The 19,879-nt window shown below is 43.8% G+C and overlaps 1 protein-coding gene across 2 annotated transcripts in view; it reads right to left on the reverse strand.

Moving 5' to 3' along the window:
- TRIM36 (tripartite motif containing 36) overlaps positions 1-19,879 on the reverse strand; it is a 124,168-nt gene that overhangs the window by 51,689 nt on the left and 52,600 nt on the right. For both annotated transcript variants that reach the window (XM_040421641.1, XM_040421642.1), the window contains exon 2: positions 5,003-5,237. In XM_040421641.1, coding sequence (XP_040277575.1) covers positions 5,003-5,237 — 235 coding nt within the window. The remainder of the gene's footprint in view (positions 1-5,002; positions 5,238-19,879) is intronic.

The following is a 19,879-nucleotide window of genomic DNA, read 5'->3' on the forward strand; positions in this document are numbered from 1 at the left end:
ATGGAGGCTCCTCAGGTGCAGATGTGAACCTAGCCTAAGGCTCCATTCACACGTCCGCAAATGGGTGCGCATTCATTGCGCAATTTTGCCGGAACGGGTGCGGACCCATTCATTTTCTATGGGGACTGAATGGATGCGGACAGCACACAGTGTGCTGTCAGCATCCGCATTTGCGGAGCGTGGCCCCGATTTTCAGGTCCGCAAAAGATAGAACACGTCCTATTCTTGTCCGCAGCTTGCGGACAAGAATAGGCATTTCTATAGGGGTGCCGGGCGGGTGTGTTGCGGATCTGCAATTTGCAGGTCCGCAACACACCACGGACGTGTGAATGGAGCCTTAGTCTCCAGCTAGCTTCTTCCCCTCAGACAGAACGTTATTTGTGACGTACCCACATTTGGATCCCCTTGTAATTTGCACAGTTGGATGGCAGCTTCTACAAACACATGAACAGGTTTTTGATATTGCAATACACTAAAGCCAGTGTTGCACCTGCCGATTTTTCAGCAGATCGCTAATGAGAGTTTGTAGTAATGCTCATTAGCGATCATCTGGCAGTATAATTCTGCCGCCGATTGCCCGATCCAAATCCTTTGACTGGTTTAAAAAAATATATAATAAATGTATTAAAAAAAAAAAAAATCTTTTGCAGACGGCAGATTGTGGTGTCTAATCACGATCTGCTGCCAGCAATGATTCAGTATAGGGAAGAGCGATGGTATAACGAGCGCTCCCCCCTACACTGAGGAGGAGATTGCTGCATGTAATAGCAGCAGTCACCTCCACCAGTGAGCAGACAACTGTCGGGGAGGAACGCTTACTTTCCCGACAATCGTCTGTTAAATCAGGCTGTCTAAAACACCCTAAAGAACCGGTTAGGTGTGTTAAAGAAAAAATAAATAAAAAGTTAAATCATTTTGGGGTTCTCTCAATTATTAATCACAAAACATATGGGGTGAGGCGAGCCCTTTAAAGAACTATCCGCACTATTAGACAACGGGCACGTCATGTCCACCAGCACACTTTGCATTTATGTTTGCATTTTATAGACAGAATGTCGTGGCTCCATTATGGTCTACCTCTCCAACAGAATGAAACCGCAGAAAAATAGGAGTAAAGCCAATACACAAAGAAGCACAGAGCCTATTAAAGCCAGAGAATGTCACCTCTACTTCTTAGTGCAAAAGAGCTCCGGTGTGATGCTGCAAAATATTAACATTTATAAGAGTAAGACATTTCAGTAGTTGCAGCAAGTTCACATTCATGCCATTGAAATATTCAAAAGCAGCAAAAAAAAAATAAAAAAATAAAAGTTGCTCTTTGCTGGATACATTAAATGAGTTTTCGGGGCTTCAATGGTCACTAACTTTTTCTCATACTTTGTATTAATCAATATTGCAGGTGAATAAAATTAAAGGGGTACTTCCAACTCAGAAAATGATGGCATATCACCTCTAGAACCCACTCCCATTTCTACAACAGTGCCCCCAAAATGAAGAGAACACCACGAGCGAGATAGGAGCAAGTCCCAGAGGTAGAATCAGCACCTATCGGACATTGACGGCATATTCTAGCGATATGTCATCAATGTCTTCAATGGGTATACCCCTTTAAACTTGTTAAGACATCTTAGGGAAAATGCCCTTTTCTCCTTCTAGAAGCTCACTTCACCTATGGATTCATGCAACATTTGTTCAAAAGCGAGTGAACACAAATACTTCTGACCTAGCCTAAGGATGATCAGCTGATTGAAGGGGCTGCAGCACTTCATGTTATACCAAGCACAGCACTGTACACTAAACATTTTCTTGGTTTTAGGAATAACAGCAGGGTAGGAGATTGAACATGGCAGATCAGATTGTGGAGATTTGGGAGTAGTCTTTAGACGCAACATGTAGGCTGTACCACAGCAAAGTGTAGATGTAGAAACGAGTACACAGTAAGGCCTCATGCACACGACCGTTGTTGTGTTCCGTAAAATGGGGTTCCGTTGTTCTGTGATCAGTTTTTGTTTCCGTGTCTCTTCCTTTATTTTTGGAGGATCACCAGACATGAAGGAAAGTAAAAAAAAAGTCTAAGTCAAGTTTGCCATGCAAATGATAGGGGAAAAAAAACGGACGCGGACGACAATCTTGTCTGCCTCCGCGTTTTTTCACGGTCCCATTGACTTGAATGGGTCCGCGAACCGTTTTCCTTGAGAAAAAAAAAATAGGACAGGTTATATTTTGACGGACTGGAACCACGGATCACGGATGCGGATGACAAACGGTGCATTAGCAGAGTTTTCAACAGACCCATTGAAAGTCAATGGGTCTGCAGAAAATCACGAAAAACGGAACAACGGACACGGAACACAACAACGGTCGTGTGCATGAGGCCTAAGGAGAGGGAAAACCTAAAATCACAGAGTCTCCTGCATCAATGACTAAGTGCAAATGAGACGAGAGCCTTAGGCCTCTTTCACACTTGCGTTGTCTGGATCCGTCGTGTACTCCATTTGCCGGAAGCGCCCGCCGGATCCTTAACACCGCAAGTGAACTGAAAGCATTTGAAGACTGATCCGTCTTCAAAATGCGTTCATTGTTACTATGGCACCCAGGACACTATTAAAGTCCTGGTTGCCATAGTAGTGGGGAGCAGTATACTTACAGTCCATGCGGCTCCCGGGGCGCTCCAGAATGAAGTCAGAGCGCCCTTTGCGCATGGATGACGTGATCCATGCGCGTGGGGCGCCCCGACGTCACTCTGAAGTGACCCGGGAGCCGCACGGACGGTAAGTATGCTGCTCCCCCGCTCCCCACTACACTTTACCATGGCAAACAGGACTTTAGCGTCCTGGAAGCCATGGTAACCATTCAGAAAAAGCTAAACGTCGGATCCGGTAATGCGCCGAAACGACGTTTAGCTTAAGGCCGGATCCGGATTAATGCCTTTCACTGGGCATTAATTCCGGATCCGGCCTTGCAGCAAGTGTTGAGGATTTTTGACCGGAGCAAAAAGCGCAGCATGCTGCGGTATTTTCTCCGGCCAAAAAAGTTCCGTTACTGAAGACATCCTGATGCATCCTGAATGGATTTCTCTCCATTCAGAATGCATGGGGATAATCCTGATCAGGATTCTTCCGGCATAGAGCTCCGGCGACGGAACTCTATGCCGGAACAGAACAACGCAAGTGTGAAAGAGCCCTTAGTAAGCTGTAGAATGGGAAATCTTTAAAAGGGCCCATGCACACGACTGTATGCCCTCCGAGACATACGGTCCATATGTCTCAGAGCGGCATACATCGTGCATACAGGAGCGCACAGTCATAGGTTACTATGAAGCTGTGCGCATCTGGCTGCCCGTGGGACAATATGATATTATGAGTGCGGGACAATAGCCCCACATGCGGCCCGATGCGCACAGCATCATAGTAACCTATGATGCTGTGCGCCGCTCCGGGATATATGGCCCGCTCATACAGTCGTGTGCATGAGTCCCAAGAATGAAGTTATGCTGTCACATGAGAGCGAGTGAAGGCAGCAGCATCCTGAACACACAAAGCACACACATCCAGGATGCATTACCAACAGGGATAAAGCCACTGAATTAGGCTACATTCACACAAACGTATTTTGTTTCAGTGTCTGTTCAGTTTTTATGCAGATAGGACGCAGACCATATGACATAAAAATGCAGACAGCACACCGTGTGCCATCTGCATCAGTTCTGTAGCCCTGGAAAAAATAAAAATAAATAGATCATATTCTTGTCCGTTTTGCAGACAAAAACAGGCATTATTACAATGGATCCGCAAAAAAAAAAAAAAATATATATATATATATATATACACACGGACGTGTGAATGTAGCCTAAAGGTCTAAAACTAGGAGCAGGCTGCAAACTGGATTTCAGGAGTCTAAAATGGATGAAAGCATGGAGATTACAGCCTGAAACTTGAAGCAAAAGAAAAGGAATTGCGTTTGTGAGACAGCTCCTTCAAAAAGGTTGTATTATTAGGACATCATGGAAGGGATCTCCTGTTCGAACGTCCCTATCAAATCAGAAGGCTGCCCTGTAGGATCAGTTCCCATTCTGGTTAGCGAGCCATCTGAATGGCCACTATGTAATAGAACATATAACTGCAGTGGTTGTTGCAGGAGAAATGCATGGCGGCTCTCAGCTTACCTTCACATAATCAGCAATTGTCTATGGTAACACCTCGAAGGGGCAGTGCAGAATTTTCATATTTATGGCCTATAATCAGGATATCAGATCTGTGGGAGTCTGACAACCTGCTGTTACATTGTAGCTCTGATGCTGGAAATCGGCACCAGAACAACGTAGCTCCAGCCTTCGTGTAGTGGACAAAGCTGTTAAAGGGGTTTTCCCAGTTTTTAATACTGATGACTTGTTCTCAGGACAGGTAATCAGTATCTGATCAGTGGGGGTCCGACACCCAGGACCCAGGCTGATCAGCTGTCTGGGAAAGCAGTGGCGCTCAGCCTTCTCACAGTTTTTCCAAGGCCACTGATGGCATTTTCATTAGTCACATGGCCTAGGCACAGCTTAGCCCCATTCAAGTGAATGGGGCTGAGCGTGCTACCAAGCATAGCCGCTATACAATTTACAGCGCTGTGCTTGGTAAACTGTGAGAAGGCCGCAGCACTCAAAGGAACACCGATGTCTTCTCAAAACAGCTGATAGTCAGGGTCCTGGAAAGCAGTTTTAACTGCAGTGCTGCTCCCATTGAAGTGAATGGGAGCACTGTTCCAGTTACCAGCTCCTTACACTACATAATGGACGGCCCTACAATGTTAAAAATATACACAGCAAAAGGTGTCCACGTCCTGGTCATTAAGCGATTCACATGGAAGTTTTTGTTCAGCCAAACATTAAATCAACTTTCTCACAAGGGTGAAACATCCCAGAAGGAAGTGAATTCACATACGTTGGTATAGTACAGCACCCCTCGCAGCCTGGCCATAAACCAGTGATGGTAAATCCAGCTAACCTATAACAAACCTGATCTAAGAAGTCTGTCGATTCTTTCAATGCTGGGTGACTGGATGCGGACCCGGGGGCTTCCAGGTGTTGAAGCTTCTGAACTCACGTCTGTGGAGTCTTCCAAAGTCATGAAGAGCAGCTCCTTCACACATTTGTGACAGATGCTGTGCTGACATGGTAAAATCAGTGGATGTGTGTACAACTCCTTACAGGCAGGACATATGAGCTCACGCTCAATATTTCTGATGGCAACCTAGAGAAAAAAATAAATGCCAAAATTAAAATCACCTCTGCGAAATGCAATAAACTGTATCTAAATAGGGAATGAAATATAATATTCTCATACCAAAGAGCCAAGAGAAAAAATAAATAAATCAAACGTTAACTGACTGGTGTCTATGGACAAAGGCCACTTTTCCCCCCAAGACAGTTGACACAGGGCGCCCACTATGTCCTGCCCATTTAGTCGTGGACGCTGGCTGCCAGGAGACATTAAAGGGGTTGTCCCACGAAAAATATTCTAGTTTTCAAACCAGCACCTGGATCTGAAAGCTTTTGTAATTGCATGTAATTAAATTTAGCATAGCCACTTAGTTTATTCAATAAAAGTTCTCTGTATAGCGCCACTTTCTCTTTGTTATTTTTCCTATTTCTTTGTCCTGCTCACCAAGATGGTCGCACATGCTCAGTTTCATCCTTCAACTGCCTCCTGAGGTGTGATAGGCAGAGCCGAGACACGCCCCTTGAGCTGTGATACGCAGAGCCGAGACACGCCCCTTGAGCTGTGATACGCAGAGCCGAGACACGCCCCTTGAGCTGCCAGCGTGATATAAATCTAGCAGAGCAATGAATGAGCAGATCACTGGATCCATGTGAGGTACAGGGCTGGTTCTAGAGATTGCCATGTACTGTATGATGTTTGATCTTTATGTTAGTCATGGAATAACCCCTTTAAATGGAAAGTCCATCGACGCCCGTGTTCACCCCTTTGGTATGCGAGCTTAGATTACTATGAGAATAACCCTGTAAGGTGTTATGTTAGAGGGGTTGTCCCACTACAAACACATATCCCCTATTCACAGACCAGGGTAAATGCTTTTCATCAGCAGGGGTCTGACCACTGGGACCCCACCCCCACAAGATTGGGTACTTGTGCTCACCCATCTCTGGCAGTCCCACTACAAAAATGACTAGGCCTGTGCCTCAGCATAAATTACATGCATCCTCCAGCAGTGCAGGCCCCATCAAGCCCAGCATAGCACATGGCATTCTTGATAAATGAGGGCCTTAGTGTGTATTAGAGTACTTTAGACTTCAATTGTGAACTGAACTAGCCAATCTGGTCAGGACAAGGCCATAAATGAATTAGCAATTGAGGTCCAGATGGGTGTCATAAGTTGGGGGGTTACTAAACAGTAACACCATTTTGGACCTTTACTGCAGGCCGCTAACAATTCATTCTAGAAGGAATAGAATAATGGCACATCAAAGTCATAGGACTAGATGCCACAAAACTGGAGAATGAAAGTAGTTGCTAAAACCGACAGGAGAGGTTGCAGGTCCTTTCAAAAGGGGTTCTTCAGGCTTTTAATATTGATGACCTATCCTCAGTACAAGTCATCAAACTCAGATCGGTGGGGGTCCAACACCCACCGAACAGCTGTATGAAGGGAAGGCGCGCGCAGTGTCCATGTGCACAGACATAGCAGCAGTGAGCAGGAAGACAGCACATGAACACTGCGCGCGCCTGCCCCCTCCGATCTGAGGATAGGTCATCAATATTAAAAGCCCGGAGAGACCCTTTAAGAAACATATGTATGTAACAAGAAGCCAAAGTATCTTTTTAAAAACATTCTTATACTAAATGACACTCCAGCTCCTCACTAGGAAACCATGAATGAGGCTTCCTACACAAGTGTGGATGTGGGTTATGAAGACTGAAACCCAGCTGTGGGAGGTGGAGATCACAAGTGTGTGTGGGGAAGAGACTGCACCTGTAAAGTCAGGGAACGGCCAAGGTCACACTTATGGACTTACCCCACCATCACCAGTTTTTTGGGGCGTGGGATGTTTGCCACCCTCTGATTATGGAAGATCAGATGAATTGACTCAAGGCTAATACAGTACTTTGCTGGAAACTTCCACTGACGCATCGATTTTCTCTGATCGCGGAGGGGCTCATTTTACTGCAGTAGAGCAATTTTGGACAATAAAAGTGAATTTTAAGTTAGCACGGGAGCTGCCAACCACATCTAGTCAGAGGAAAGAACAAGTTGGATTTTTACCATCACCCTTTTCTTTTCACCTCGAGATAAAATGAAACAGGAGTCCAATTCATTTTCAGAGCCAACCAGACAGGTTAATCAGGTTTTCAGAGATCATGTAACTCATGATCTATCCTCTAGGTTATCAGTATCTAATTGGTGGGGGTTCGATACCCAGGACCCCTGCCGATCAGCTGTTTTAGAAGGCACCGGTTTGTGCTTCTGGTGAGCACTGCAGCCTCCTCACAACATACCAAGCACAGCGCTGTACATTGTATAGAGGCTGTACTTGGTACTGCAGCGCAAACCCATTCACTTGAATGCAACTGATCTTCAAATAGGCCAAGTGACCAATGAGCATGACATCACTAGCTCAAGAAGAGGCTGTGGCACTCACTGGAGCACCCCAGCCTCTTCAAATAGCTGATCTATGGGGGGGGGGCAGACCACTGATAACCTATCCTGAGGATTGGCCATCAATATCTAACTCAGACTAAAAAAATAAATCTTTAAAGTGGTCGACTTGACTTTATATTTAGCGGCATCTGGTGTGGGACTGTGGATCAGGAAAACATAGAACTGCCCTTGCTTTATTAGGCTGAGGCTCTAGGTGTACTTTGATAGGATTGTTCTAAGTGACCTTATTACATTAACCCCTTAAGTACTCAGCCCTATTTCACCTTAAGGACTTGGCCATTTTTTGCAAATCTGACTAGTGTCACTTTAAGTGCTGATAACTTTAACCTCTTCCGGACACAGGGCGTAACTGTACGCCCTGTGTATTTTCAATCGCCGCCGTGCGGTGATCGGAACCCGATGCGCCAAAAGGTCCTGTGACAGCCCCCCTTCCGTGTAGGCGATCGCTTCAAACCGAAGGTCAGTTCAGACCTGCGTTTTGCTGCGTTTCCGGGTTATTCGGGTCTTTGAGTTTACCCCACCAATCACCATCCTGCGATCCTGAGGAGTGGTGATTGTGACATCACCTCTCAGGATCGCCTCTGATTGGTAGGAGGGCAGGCCGGCAGGAGATTCAAATGATAGCAGCGCTCCTCTCCTCCTTTTGTGTCCGGAGCCCGAGGAGAGCTGCCCTCACGTGTGGAGTATCACCCCATCTGTGCCCCAGCATCCATCCTTGCCCCCAGGACCCGATCTGTGCCCCAGCACCCCCATCTGATCAGCAGGTAATTAGGGAAAGTATAGGGAAAGGTTGGGCTAGGCAAGGATAATAAAGGGAAAGCTAGTGTGAAAAAAAAGTTTTATTGCATCACCCTAAGTAGGGTGTCTGGGGTCCACAGCACAGCTGTGTGACCTTAGACCCCCCCCGGGGTGCTGCCGCTTGCCCCCCTCCCCAAAACTTTTTTGGGGCGCATTTTGTGCATACGCCGACTGTGGCCGGCACTCTTAGCGTCCGGCCACTTAGCGCATCGCACACCCCACCGCTGATCAACTTCGGACGGTTGATTTTTTTATTTTAGTTTTAGGGATAAGTCCGCGAACACCCGTGCCCCCACACACACCAAATAAAGATTTACACGCGCACACACACACACTCCCCTATGGCCCGCCGGATGTTCTGGGCCGAAGAGGCATACGCCCAGCTTGCCTCCGAGTCCGAGAGTCCTAGCGAGGACGAGGATGACCCCACTTTCCTGTTGTCATCCGCATCATCTAGCGATGATGATGAGCCCCCAAGGCGGAGCAAGGGGACCGCCATGCTAGGGACCCTGTGACCCACCCTAGTACGAGCAGCTCTGGGGCTCGTACTAGTTTTCAGGCCCACCAGTTAAATCCACCGGAGCCCCCTGCCGGTGAACTTGTCTGGTGTACCCCAGAGCGATTTGACCCCGTGATTCCTGATTTTGTAGGCCAACCAGGAATCCAGATTTCCACAGTGGGCTTCACTGAATATGACTTTAGTCATTTTTTCAGTGACCAACTGGTAAATCTAATGGTGGAGCAAACAAACTTGTACACCCAACAGTTCGTTGCTCAACACCCGGGCTCCTTTTTGGCTAGGCCCGGTGGCTGGACCCCGGTCAGTGCAGCCGATATGAGGACATTTTGGGGCCTCGTGTTGCACATGGGCCTAGTCAAGAAACCTAGTGTCAGGCATTACTGGAGAGGGGACATCCTCTACCAGGCCCCACTTTACAGTACAGCCATGACATGCTCCCTGTTTGAGGCCATCCGGAAATGCCTGCATTATTCAGATAATGCAGCATGGCCCCCCCAAGGTGATCCTGCCTATGACCGTCTGTATAAGATACGGCCGGTCATCGATCACTTTGGGGCCAAATTTGTACAGGCCTATGTACCTGGAAGGGAGGTCGCGGTTGATGAGTCTCTCATTGCGTTCAAGGCGAGACTCATTTTCTGCCAGTATGTTCCCTCAAAGGGGGAGAGGTATGGCGTGAAGCTGTACAAACTTTGTGAGTACCTCAGGGTACACTTACAAGTTTCGTGTGTACGAGAGGCGAGATTCCCGTATTCAAACCCCAGAATGTCCCCCCACTCTGGGTGTTAGCAGGAAACTTGTGTGGGACTTTATGCACCCACTGCTAGATAAAGGTTATCACCTGTACGTGGATAGCTTTTATACTAGTATCCCCTTGATCCAGTCCCTCGCCGCCAGATCCACGTTCGCTTGTGGGACCGTGCGGAAAAATCAACGCGGCCTCCCTGCCCACCCCCTCCAGTAACCTATCCCCATGGGTGAGACCTGTGCCCTTACCACTGGAAACTTTGTGCTGGTCAGATATAAGGACAAGAGGGATGTCCTTGTACTGTCCACAATTCATGGAAACTGCATCACCCCTGTCCCTGTGTGAGGTCCTCAAGCCCGATTGTATCGTCGACTACAAATCGGTATATGGGAGGAGTTGATCTCTCTGATCAAGACCTCAAGCCATATAACGCCATGCGCGAAAGCCGGGCATGGTACAAAAAAGTTGCGGTCTACTTGGTGCAGGTTGCCATGTACAACTCTTTTGTGCTGTCCTGGAGCGCTGGCAACACAGGGACATTCCTTCAGTTCTATGAGGCAGTCCTCAAGGCCCTGATCTTTTCGGACCTGGAAAGAGCAGGCCTGAGTACCTCGGGAACTGGAGGCGCCCGGATCGTCCCTGGCCAACACTTTCCAGGTGTGGTCCCCCATACTGGAAAGAAGGGACGAACCCAAAAAAAGTGCAGAGAGTGTCGCAGGATGGGGATACGGAAGGACACCACTACTGCGACACGTGCCCCGATCATCCGGGCCTCTGCATTGACGGTTGCTTAAGGGAGTACCACACTTCCATGGAGTACTAAATTTATATCCCAATTTAGCCACTGACAATCAGATAAAAAATGTTAAAACTTAAATTAAAAAAAAAAGTATACAAGTTAGGTATCGCCGCGTCGGTAATAATCTCCTCTATAAAAATACCCCATGACCTAACCACCCAGATTAACACTGACCAAAAAAAAAAAAAAAGTGCCAAAACAGCTATTTTTGCCACTTTTCCATTTCAATCAATTTTTTCCGATAACAAAGCAAGGGTTAACAGCCAAAGAAAACTTAATATTTATTACCCTGATACTGCAGTTTGCAGAAACGCCACATTTGTGGTCGTAAACTGCTGTATCACTAAAAGGCAGGGCGCAAAAGGAAAAGGACCGACATGGTTTCTAGGAGGCCGATTTTGCTTGACTGGTTTATTTACACCATGTCCCATTTGAAGCCCCCCTGGAGAAGAAAATCCATAAAAGTGACCCTATCTAAGAAACTACACCCCTCAAGGTATTCAAAACTGATTTTACAAACTTTATTAACCCTTTAGGTGTTCCTCAACAGTTAGTGGCAAATGGAGATTAAATTTCAGTATTTCAATTTTTGGTAACCTTACCTCACAAAAATGTAATATAGAGCAACCAAAAAGCATATGTACCCTAAAAATAGTCCCAACAAAACCGCCACCTTATCCTGTAGTTTCCAAAATGGGGTCACTTTTAGGGAGTTTCTACTCCAGGGGTGCATTAGGGGGTTTAAACAGGACACTAAGTAAACCGATCCATAAAAATCAGCCCGCCAAAAGCCACACGGCGCTCCTTTCCCTCTACGCCCCGCCGTGTGGCCGTACAGTAGTGTACGGCCACATATGGGGTGTTTCTGTAAACGGCAGAGTCAGGGCAATAAAGATAGTCTTGTTTGGCTGTTAACCCTTGCTTTGTTAGTGGAAAAAATGGGTTACAAAATATGAAATTCTCAAATTTCATCCCCATTTGCAAATAACTCTTGTGCAACACCTGAAGGGTTAACAAAGTTTGTAAAAATCAGACTACCTTGAGGGGTGTAGTTTCTTAGATGGGGTCACTTTTATGGAGTTTCTACTCCAGGGGTGCATCAGGGGGGCTTCAAATGGGACATGGTGTAAATAAACCAGTCCAGCAAAATCTGCCTTCCGAAAACCATATGGTGCACCTTTCCCTCTACGCCCTACTGTGTTTATGGCCACATATGGGGTGTTTCTGCAAACTACAGAATCGGGGCAATAAATATTGAGTTTTGTTTGGCTGTTAACCCTTGCTTTGTTAGTGGAAAAAAATAGATAAAAATGGAAAATTAGCCAAGAAACTTGGAAATTAGCAATTTTTTACAAATTTTTGGTAAATTTGGTATTTTTTATAAATAAAAATAAAAAATTTTGACTTCATTTTACCAGTGTCATTAAGTACAATATGTGACGAAAAAACAATCTCAGAATGGCCTGGATAAGTCAAAGCGTTTTAAAGTTATCACCACTTAAAGTGACACTGGTCAGATTTGCAAAAAATGGCCTGGTCATTAAGGTGAAATAAGGCTGTGTCCTTAAGGAGTTAAAACTGACTTATCCAGGCCATTCTGAGACTGTTTTTTCGTCACATATTGTACTTCATGACACTGGTAAAATGAAGTTAAAAAAAACTAATTTTTATTTATAAAAAAAGACCAAATTTACCAAAAATTTGTAAAAAATTGCAAATTTCCAAGTTTCAATTTCTCTACTTCTATAATACATAGTAATACCTCCAAAAATAGTTATTACTTTACATTCCCCATATGTCTACTTCATGTTTGGATCACTTTGGGAATTATATTTTATTTCTTGGGGATGTTACAAGGCTTAGAAGTTTAGAAGCAAATCTTGAAATTTTTCAGAAACTTTAAAAAACTCAATTTTTAGGGACCAGTTCAGGTCTGAAGTCACTTTGTGAGGCTTACATAATAGAAACCACCCAAAAATGACCCCATTCTATAAACTACACCCCTCAAGGTATTCAAAAACTGATTTTACAAACTTTGTTAACCCTTTAGGTGTTCCACAAGAATTAATGGAAAATAGAGATACAATTTCAGAATTTCACTTTTTTGGCCGATTTTCCATTTTAATAATTTTTTTCCAGTTACAAAGCAAGGGTTAACAGCAGGGTGGATAAAAATCAATGATTTTAAAAAAAAAAAAATTTTTTTTTTTATTTAAATCGGATTTTTCTTTATATAAAATGTTTTTTGAGGAAAATATATTACCATCCAAAGGTTATTCCATCATGAAATAAAGATTCGTTTTTTAATTATGTAGAATAAGGCTGTACGTAGACTCCTATATTGTTGAATGGATTAGGCAGTGGCTGAGGGACAGACAACAGAGGTTGTAGTCAATGGAGTATATTCAGACCATGGTCTTGTTACCAGTGGGGTACCTCAGGGATCTGTTCTGGGACCCATATTGTTTAATATAAATTGCAGAAGACCTCGATGGTAAGGTGTCTTTTTTCTGATGACACAAAGATTTGTAACAGGGTTGATGTTCCTGGAGGGATACACCAAATGGAAAAGGATTTAGGAAAACTAGAGGAATGGTCAAAAATCTGGCAACTAAAATTTAATGTTAAGTGCAAGATAATGCACCTGGGGCGTAAAAACCCAAGAGCAGAATCTAAAATCAGTGATACAGTCCTAACCTCAGTATCTGAGGAAAGGGATTTAGGGGTCATTATTTCAGAAGACTTAAAAGGTAGGCAGACAATGTCATAGAGCAGCAGGAAATGCTAGCTGAATGCTTGGGTGTATAGGGAGAGGAATTACCAGTAGAAAGAGGGAGGTGCTCATGTCGCTCTACAGAGCACTAGTGAGACCTCATTTGGAGTATTGTGCGCAGTACTGGAGACCATATCTCCAGAAGGATATTGATACTTTGGAGAGAGTTCAGAGAAGAGCTACTAAACTGGTACATGGATTGCAGGATAAAACTTACCAGGAAAGATTAAAGGACCTTAACATGTATAGCTTGGAAGAAAGGCAGGACAGAGGGGATGTGATCGAAACTGTTAAATACATAAAGGGAATCAACAAGGTAAAAGAGAGAATATTTAAAAAGAAGAAAAACTGCTACAAGAGGACAGAGTTTTAAATTAGAGGGGCAAAGGTTTAAAAGTAATATCAGGAAGTATTACTTTACTGAGAGAGTAGTGGATGCATGGAATAGCCTTCCTGCAGAAGTGGTAGCTGCAAATACAGTTAAAGAGTTTAAGCATGCATGGGATAGGCATAAGGCCATCCTTCATATAAGATAGGGCCAGGGGCTATCCATAGTATTCAGTATATTGGGCAGACTAGATGGGCTAAATGGTTCTTATCTGCCGACACATTCTATGTTTCTATATGTGTAATTTTTTTGGTAAATAAATTCCATTAATCCATTCACAATGTCATGCTCTTCCAGAGGTTTTTGTAAGATTATTGGGCAGTTTCTCTGCCTACAAGATATTATCACAGATGCTTGGTTTACTTTTGACTCAGCAGAGATCACATGCCTCTTCACAGCAAAAATGTTATAACATGAACAGAGTTGAGAAAAATACTTTAATCCTAACTTCTACAAACCTATGAATGCAGAATCAACCTAATATGAAAAGTTGTTTAAATCTTCATCTACTTGCATATTATAAGTTATACCAGCAAGAATTAGTCTTTAGGTAGAAAACTATGATTTAAATCAAGCCTTACTGACTAGTGATTTAAATCGTGATTTAAATCAAATCCACCCTGGTTAACAGCCAAACCAAACAATATTTATGGCCCCGATTCTGTAGTTTACAGAAACACCCCATATGTGGTCGTAAACAGCTGTACGAGCACACGGTAGGGCGCAGAAGGAAAGGAATGCCATACGGTTTTTGGAAGGCAGGTTTTGCTGGACTGGTTTTTTTGACACCATGTCCCATTTGAAGCCCCCCTGATGCACCCCTAGAGTAGAAACTCCATAAAAGTGACCCCATTTTAGAAACTACGGGATAGGGTGGCAGTATTGTTAGTACATATGATTTTTGGTTGCTCTATATTACACTTTTTGTGAGGCAAGGTAACAAGAAATAGCTGTTTTGGCACCGTTTATATTTTTTGTTATTTACAACATTCGTCTGACAGGTTAGATCATGTGATATTTTTATAGAGCCGGTCGATACGGACGCGGCGATACCTAATATGTATACTTTTTTTTTATTTATGTAAGTTTTACACAAAAATATCATTTTTGAAACAAAAAAAATAAAAATCATGATTTAGTGTCTCCATAGTCTGAGAGCCATAGTTTTTTCAGTTTTTGGGCGATTATCTTAGGTAGGGTCTTATTTTTTGCGGGGTGAGATGACGGTTTGATTGGTACTATTTTGAGGTGCATATGACTTTGATCGCTTGCTATTACACTTTTTGTGATGTAGGGGGACAAAAAATGGTTCATTTAGCACAGTTTTTATTTTTTACAGTGTTAGGCCTCATGCACACGACCGTTGTGTGCATCCGTGGCCGTTGTGCCGTTTTACGTTTTTTTTCGGACCCATTGACTTTCAATGGGTCCGTGGAAAAATCGGAAAATGCACCGTTTTGCAGCCGAGACCGTGATCAGTGTATCCTGTCCGTCAAAAAAAATATGACCTGTCCTATTTTTTTGACGGACAACGGTTCACGGACCCATTCAAGTCAATGGGTCCGTGAAAGAACACGGATGCACACAAGATTGGCATCCGTGATCCGTGGCCGTAGGTTAGTTTTTATACAGACGGATCCGAAGATCCGCCTGCATAAAAGCTTTTTCATAGCTGAGTTTTCTCTTCGTGAAAACTCAGAACCGACAGTATATTCTAACAGAGGCATTCCCATGGTGATGGGGACGCTTCAGGTTAGAATATACTAAAAGAACTGTGTACATGACTGCCCCCTGCTGCCTGGCAGGTGCTGCCAGGCAGCAGGGGGCAGCCCCCCCCCTTGTAGTTAACACATTGGTGGCCAGTGGGCCCCCCCCTCCCTCCCCTGTAGTTAACTCGTTGGTGGCCAGTGGGCCTTCTCCCCTCCCTCCCCCTCCTAATTAAAATCTCCCCCCTATCATTGGTGGCAGCGGAGTGTACCGATCGGAGTCCCAGTTTAATCGCTGGGGCTCCGATCGGTAACCATGGCAACAAGGACGCTACTGCAGTCCCGGTTGCCATGGTTACTTAGCAATTTGTAGAACCATTATACTTACCTGCTAGCTGCGATGTCTGCATCCGGCCGGGAGCTCCTCCTACTGGTAAATGACATGACCTGTCCCTTAGGGGGCGGCCCACTGGCCACCGAGTTAACTACAGGGGAGGGAGGGGGGGACCGCCGAACTGGCCACCAATGAGTTAACTACAGGGGGGCAGTCATGTACACAGTTCTTTTAGTATATTCTAACCTGAAGCGTCCCCATCACCATGGGAACGCCTCTGTGTTAGAATATACTGTCGGATTTGAGTTTCACGATATAACTCAAATCCGCCGGTATATTCTAACAGAGGCGTTCCCATGGTGATGGGGACGCTTCAAGTTAAAATATACCATCGGATTGGAGAAAACTCAGATACGATGGTATATTAACTCCCGACTTTACATTGAAAGTCAATGGGGGACGGATCCGTTTGAAATTGCACCATATTGTGTCAACGTCAAACGGATCCGTCCCCATTGACTTGCACTGTAATTCAGGACGGATCCGTTTGGCTCCACACGGCCAGGCGGACACCAAAACGACTTTTTTTTCATGTCCGTGAATCCTCCAAAAATCAAGGAAGACCCACGGACGAAAAAACGGTCACGGAAAAACGGAACCCCGTTTTGCGGACCGCAAAAAAATACGGTCGTGTGCATGAGGCCTTAATCTGAAGGGTTAGGTCATGTGATATGTTTAGAGCCGGTTGATACGGACACGGCGATACCTAATATGTATCTTTTTTTACCAATTTTTTTTTAACTTTATTTGGGGAAAATGGCGTTTTTGTTTATTTTTACTTGAAACTAAATTTTTTGGGGGGAAAACTTTATTTTTCAACTTTATTTCTTTGTCTCACTTTGGGATTTGAACTTTTGAGGGTCTAATCCCCTTTACAATGCATTCCAATACTTCTGTATTGGAATGCATTGGCTGTATGAGTAATACTGTGTGTATTACTCATACAGCTTCCGGCCTGTGAGATCCAGGGGGCTGGATCTCACAGGCTCGTCACCGGAAGGAAGCGCTGATGCCTAAGGAAGGCATCGTGCTGCCTTCCATGCCATCGGATCCCCCCTACAGCCGCATGGGGACCCAATGGCACCGCCGATCACTGCCGCAAACCTCAGGTAAAGCCGCAGGTCTGAATTGCTGCGATAGCCGATGGGGGGGGGTCATGACCCCCCCCCCCCTCCCGGCGTTGTGAGATGATGCCCACTGAATGATTTCAGCGGACATCCTGTTCCGATTAACCCCCACCGCAATGTAGTTTTAAAGTTAGGACATACCGGTACGTCATGTGTCCTTAAGGACTCGGCAAACATGGCGTACCGGTACGTCCTAAGTCCTTAAGGGTTTAAGGCTACATGCACACGGCCGTATGAGTTTTGCAGTCCGCAAAAAATACGGATGACATCTGTATGCCATCCATTTTTTTTTTTTTTTTTTTGTGGATCCATTTTAACAATGCCTAAAACAGAGAAGAATAGGACATGTTCTATTTTTTGTGGGGCTACAGAACGGACATACGGATGCAGATAGCAGCACTTAACTCATTTGCAGAAGGTACTGGTTCTCCTTGTGGAGATCCAGCTGGTGTATGAAGCCTTACAGGCAATGCATCCAGGAAAAAAGTATGAAAACTCAATGGACCAGACCCAGTCCTTCTCCCTCAGACATCTGTTGGGGAAGAATCATTAGATTGTTGGTCGGTTCAGTCGACAACAGCTTAACCCCTTAAGGACCGGGCTCATTTTCACCTTAAGGACCAGGCCATTTTTTGGAAATCTGACCATTGTCACTTTAAGTGCTAATAACTTTAAAACGCTTTGACTTATCCAGGCCGTTCTGAGATTGTTTTTTTCGTCACATATTGTACTTCATGACACTGGTAAAATGAAGTCAAAAAAATTATTTTTTTTTGCACAAAAAAATACCTAATTTACCAAAAATTTGGAAAAATTTGCAAATTTCAAAGTTTCAGTTTCTCTACTTCTGTAATACATAGTAATACCCCAAAAAATTGTGATGACTTTACATTCCCCATATGTCTACTTCATGTTTGAATTGTTTTGGGAATGATATTTTATTTTTTGGGGATGTTATAAGGCTTAGAAGTTTAGAAGCAAATCTTGAAATTTTTCAGAAATTTACAAAAACTCAATTTTTAGGGACCAGTTCAGGTCTGAAGTCGATTTGCGAGGCTTACATAATAGAAACCACCCAAAAATGACCCCATCTAAGAAACTACACCCCTCAAGGTATTCAAAACTGATTTTGCATACATTATTAACCCTTTAGGTGTTGCACAAGAGTTATTGGCAAATGGGGAGGAAATTTGAGAATTTAATTTTGTCAAATTTTTCATTTTAACACATTTTTTCCACTAACAAAGCAAGGGTTAACAGCCAAACAAGATTGTATCTTTATTGCCCTGACTGCCATTTACAGAAACACCCCATATGTGGCCGTAAACTACTGTACGGGCACACAGTAGGGCGTAGAGTGAAAGGTGCGCCGTTTTGTTTTTGGAGGGCTGATTTTTATGGACTGGTTTTTTGACACCATGTCCCATTTGAAGCCCCCTGATGCACCCCTAGAGGAGAAACTCCCTAAAAGTGACCCCATCTAAGAAACTACACCCCTCAAGGTATTCAAAACTGATTTTACATACGTCGTTAACCCTTTAGGTGTTGCACAAGAGTTATTGGCAAATGGGGATGAAATTTGAGAATTTCATTTTTTTGCCTAATGTTCAATTTTAACCCATTTTTTCCACTAACAAAGCAAGGGTTAACAGCCAAACAAGACTGTATCTTTATTGCCCTGACTCTGCTGTTTACATAAACACCCCATATGTGGCCGTAAACTACTGTACGGCCACACAGCGGGGCGCAGAGTGAAAGGTGCGCCGTTTGGTTTTTGGAAGGCTGATTTTGCTGGACTGTTTTTTTGACACCATGTCCCATTTGAAGCCCCCCTGATGCACCCCTAGAGTAGAAACTCCATAAAAGTGACCCCATCTAAGAAACTACACCCTTCAAGGTATTCAAAACTGATTTTACAAACGTTGTTAACCCTTTAGGTGTTGCACAAGATTTAATGGAAAATAGAGACACAATTTAAAAATTTCAAATTTTTGGCAGATTTTCCATTTTAATATTTTTTTTCCAGTTACAAAGTAAGGGTTAACAGCCAAACAAAACTCATTATTTATGGCCCTGATTCTGTAGTTTACAGAAACACCCCATATGTGTTCGTAAACCGCTGTACGGGCACACGGCAGGGCGCAGAAGGAAAGGAATGCCATACGGTTTTTGGAAGGCAGGTTTTGCTGGACTGTTTTTTTGACACCATGTCCCATTTGAAGCCCCCCTGATGCACCCCTAGAGTGGAAACTCCAAAAAAGTGACTCCATTTTAGAAACTACGGGATAGGGTGGCAGTTTTGTTGGTACTAGTTTAGGGTACATATGATTTTTGGTTGCTCTATATTACACTTTTTGTGCAGCAAGGTAACAAGAAATAGCTTTTTTGGCACGTTTTTTTTTTTGTTATTTACAACATTCATCTGACAGGTTAGATCATGTGGTAATTTTATAGACCAGGTTGTCACGGATGCGGCGGTACCTAATATGTATACATTTTTTTTATTTATGTAAGTTTTATACAATAACTTCATTTTTAAAACCAAAAAAATGTTTTAGTGTCTCCATAGTCTAAGAGCCATAGTTTTTTCAGTTTTTGGGCTATTATCTTGAGTAGGGTCTCATTTTTTGCGGGATGAGATGACGGTTTGATTGGCACTATTTTGGGGTGCATATGACTTTTTGATCGCTTGCTATTACACTTTTTGTGACATAAGATGGCAAAAAATGGCTTTTTTTTACACTGTTTTTATTTTTATTTTTTTACGGTGGTCATCTGAGGGGTTAGGTCATGTGATATTTTTATAGAGCCGGTCGATACGGACGCGGCGATATCTAATATGTATACTTTTTTTTTATTTATGTAAGTTTTACACAATGATTTCATTTTTGAAACAAAAAAATCATGTTTTAGTGTTTCCATAGTCTAAGAGCCATAGTTTTTTCAGCTTTTGGGCGATTA

Source organism: Bufo bufo, chromosome 2 (assembly GCF_905171765.1).
Source record: "Bufo bufo chromosome 2, aBufBuf1.1, whole genome shotgun sequence".
NCBI lineage: Eukaryota > Metazoa > Chordata > Amphibia > Anura > Bufonidae > Bufo > Bufo bufo.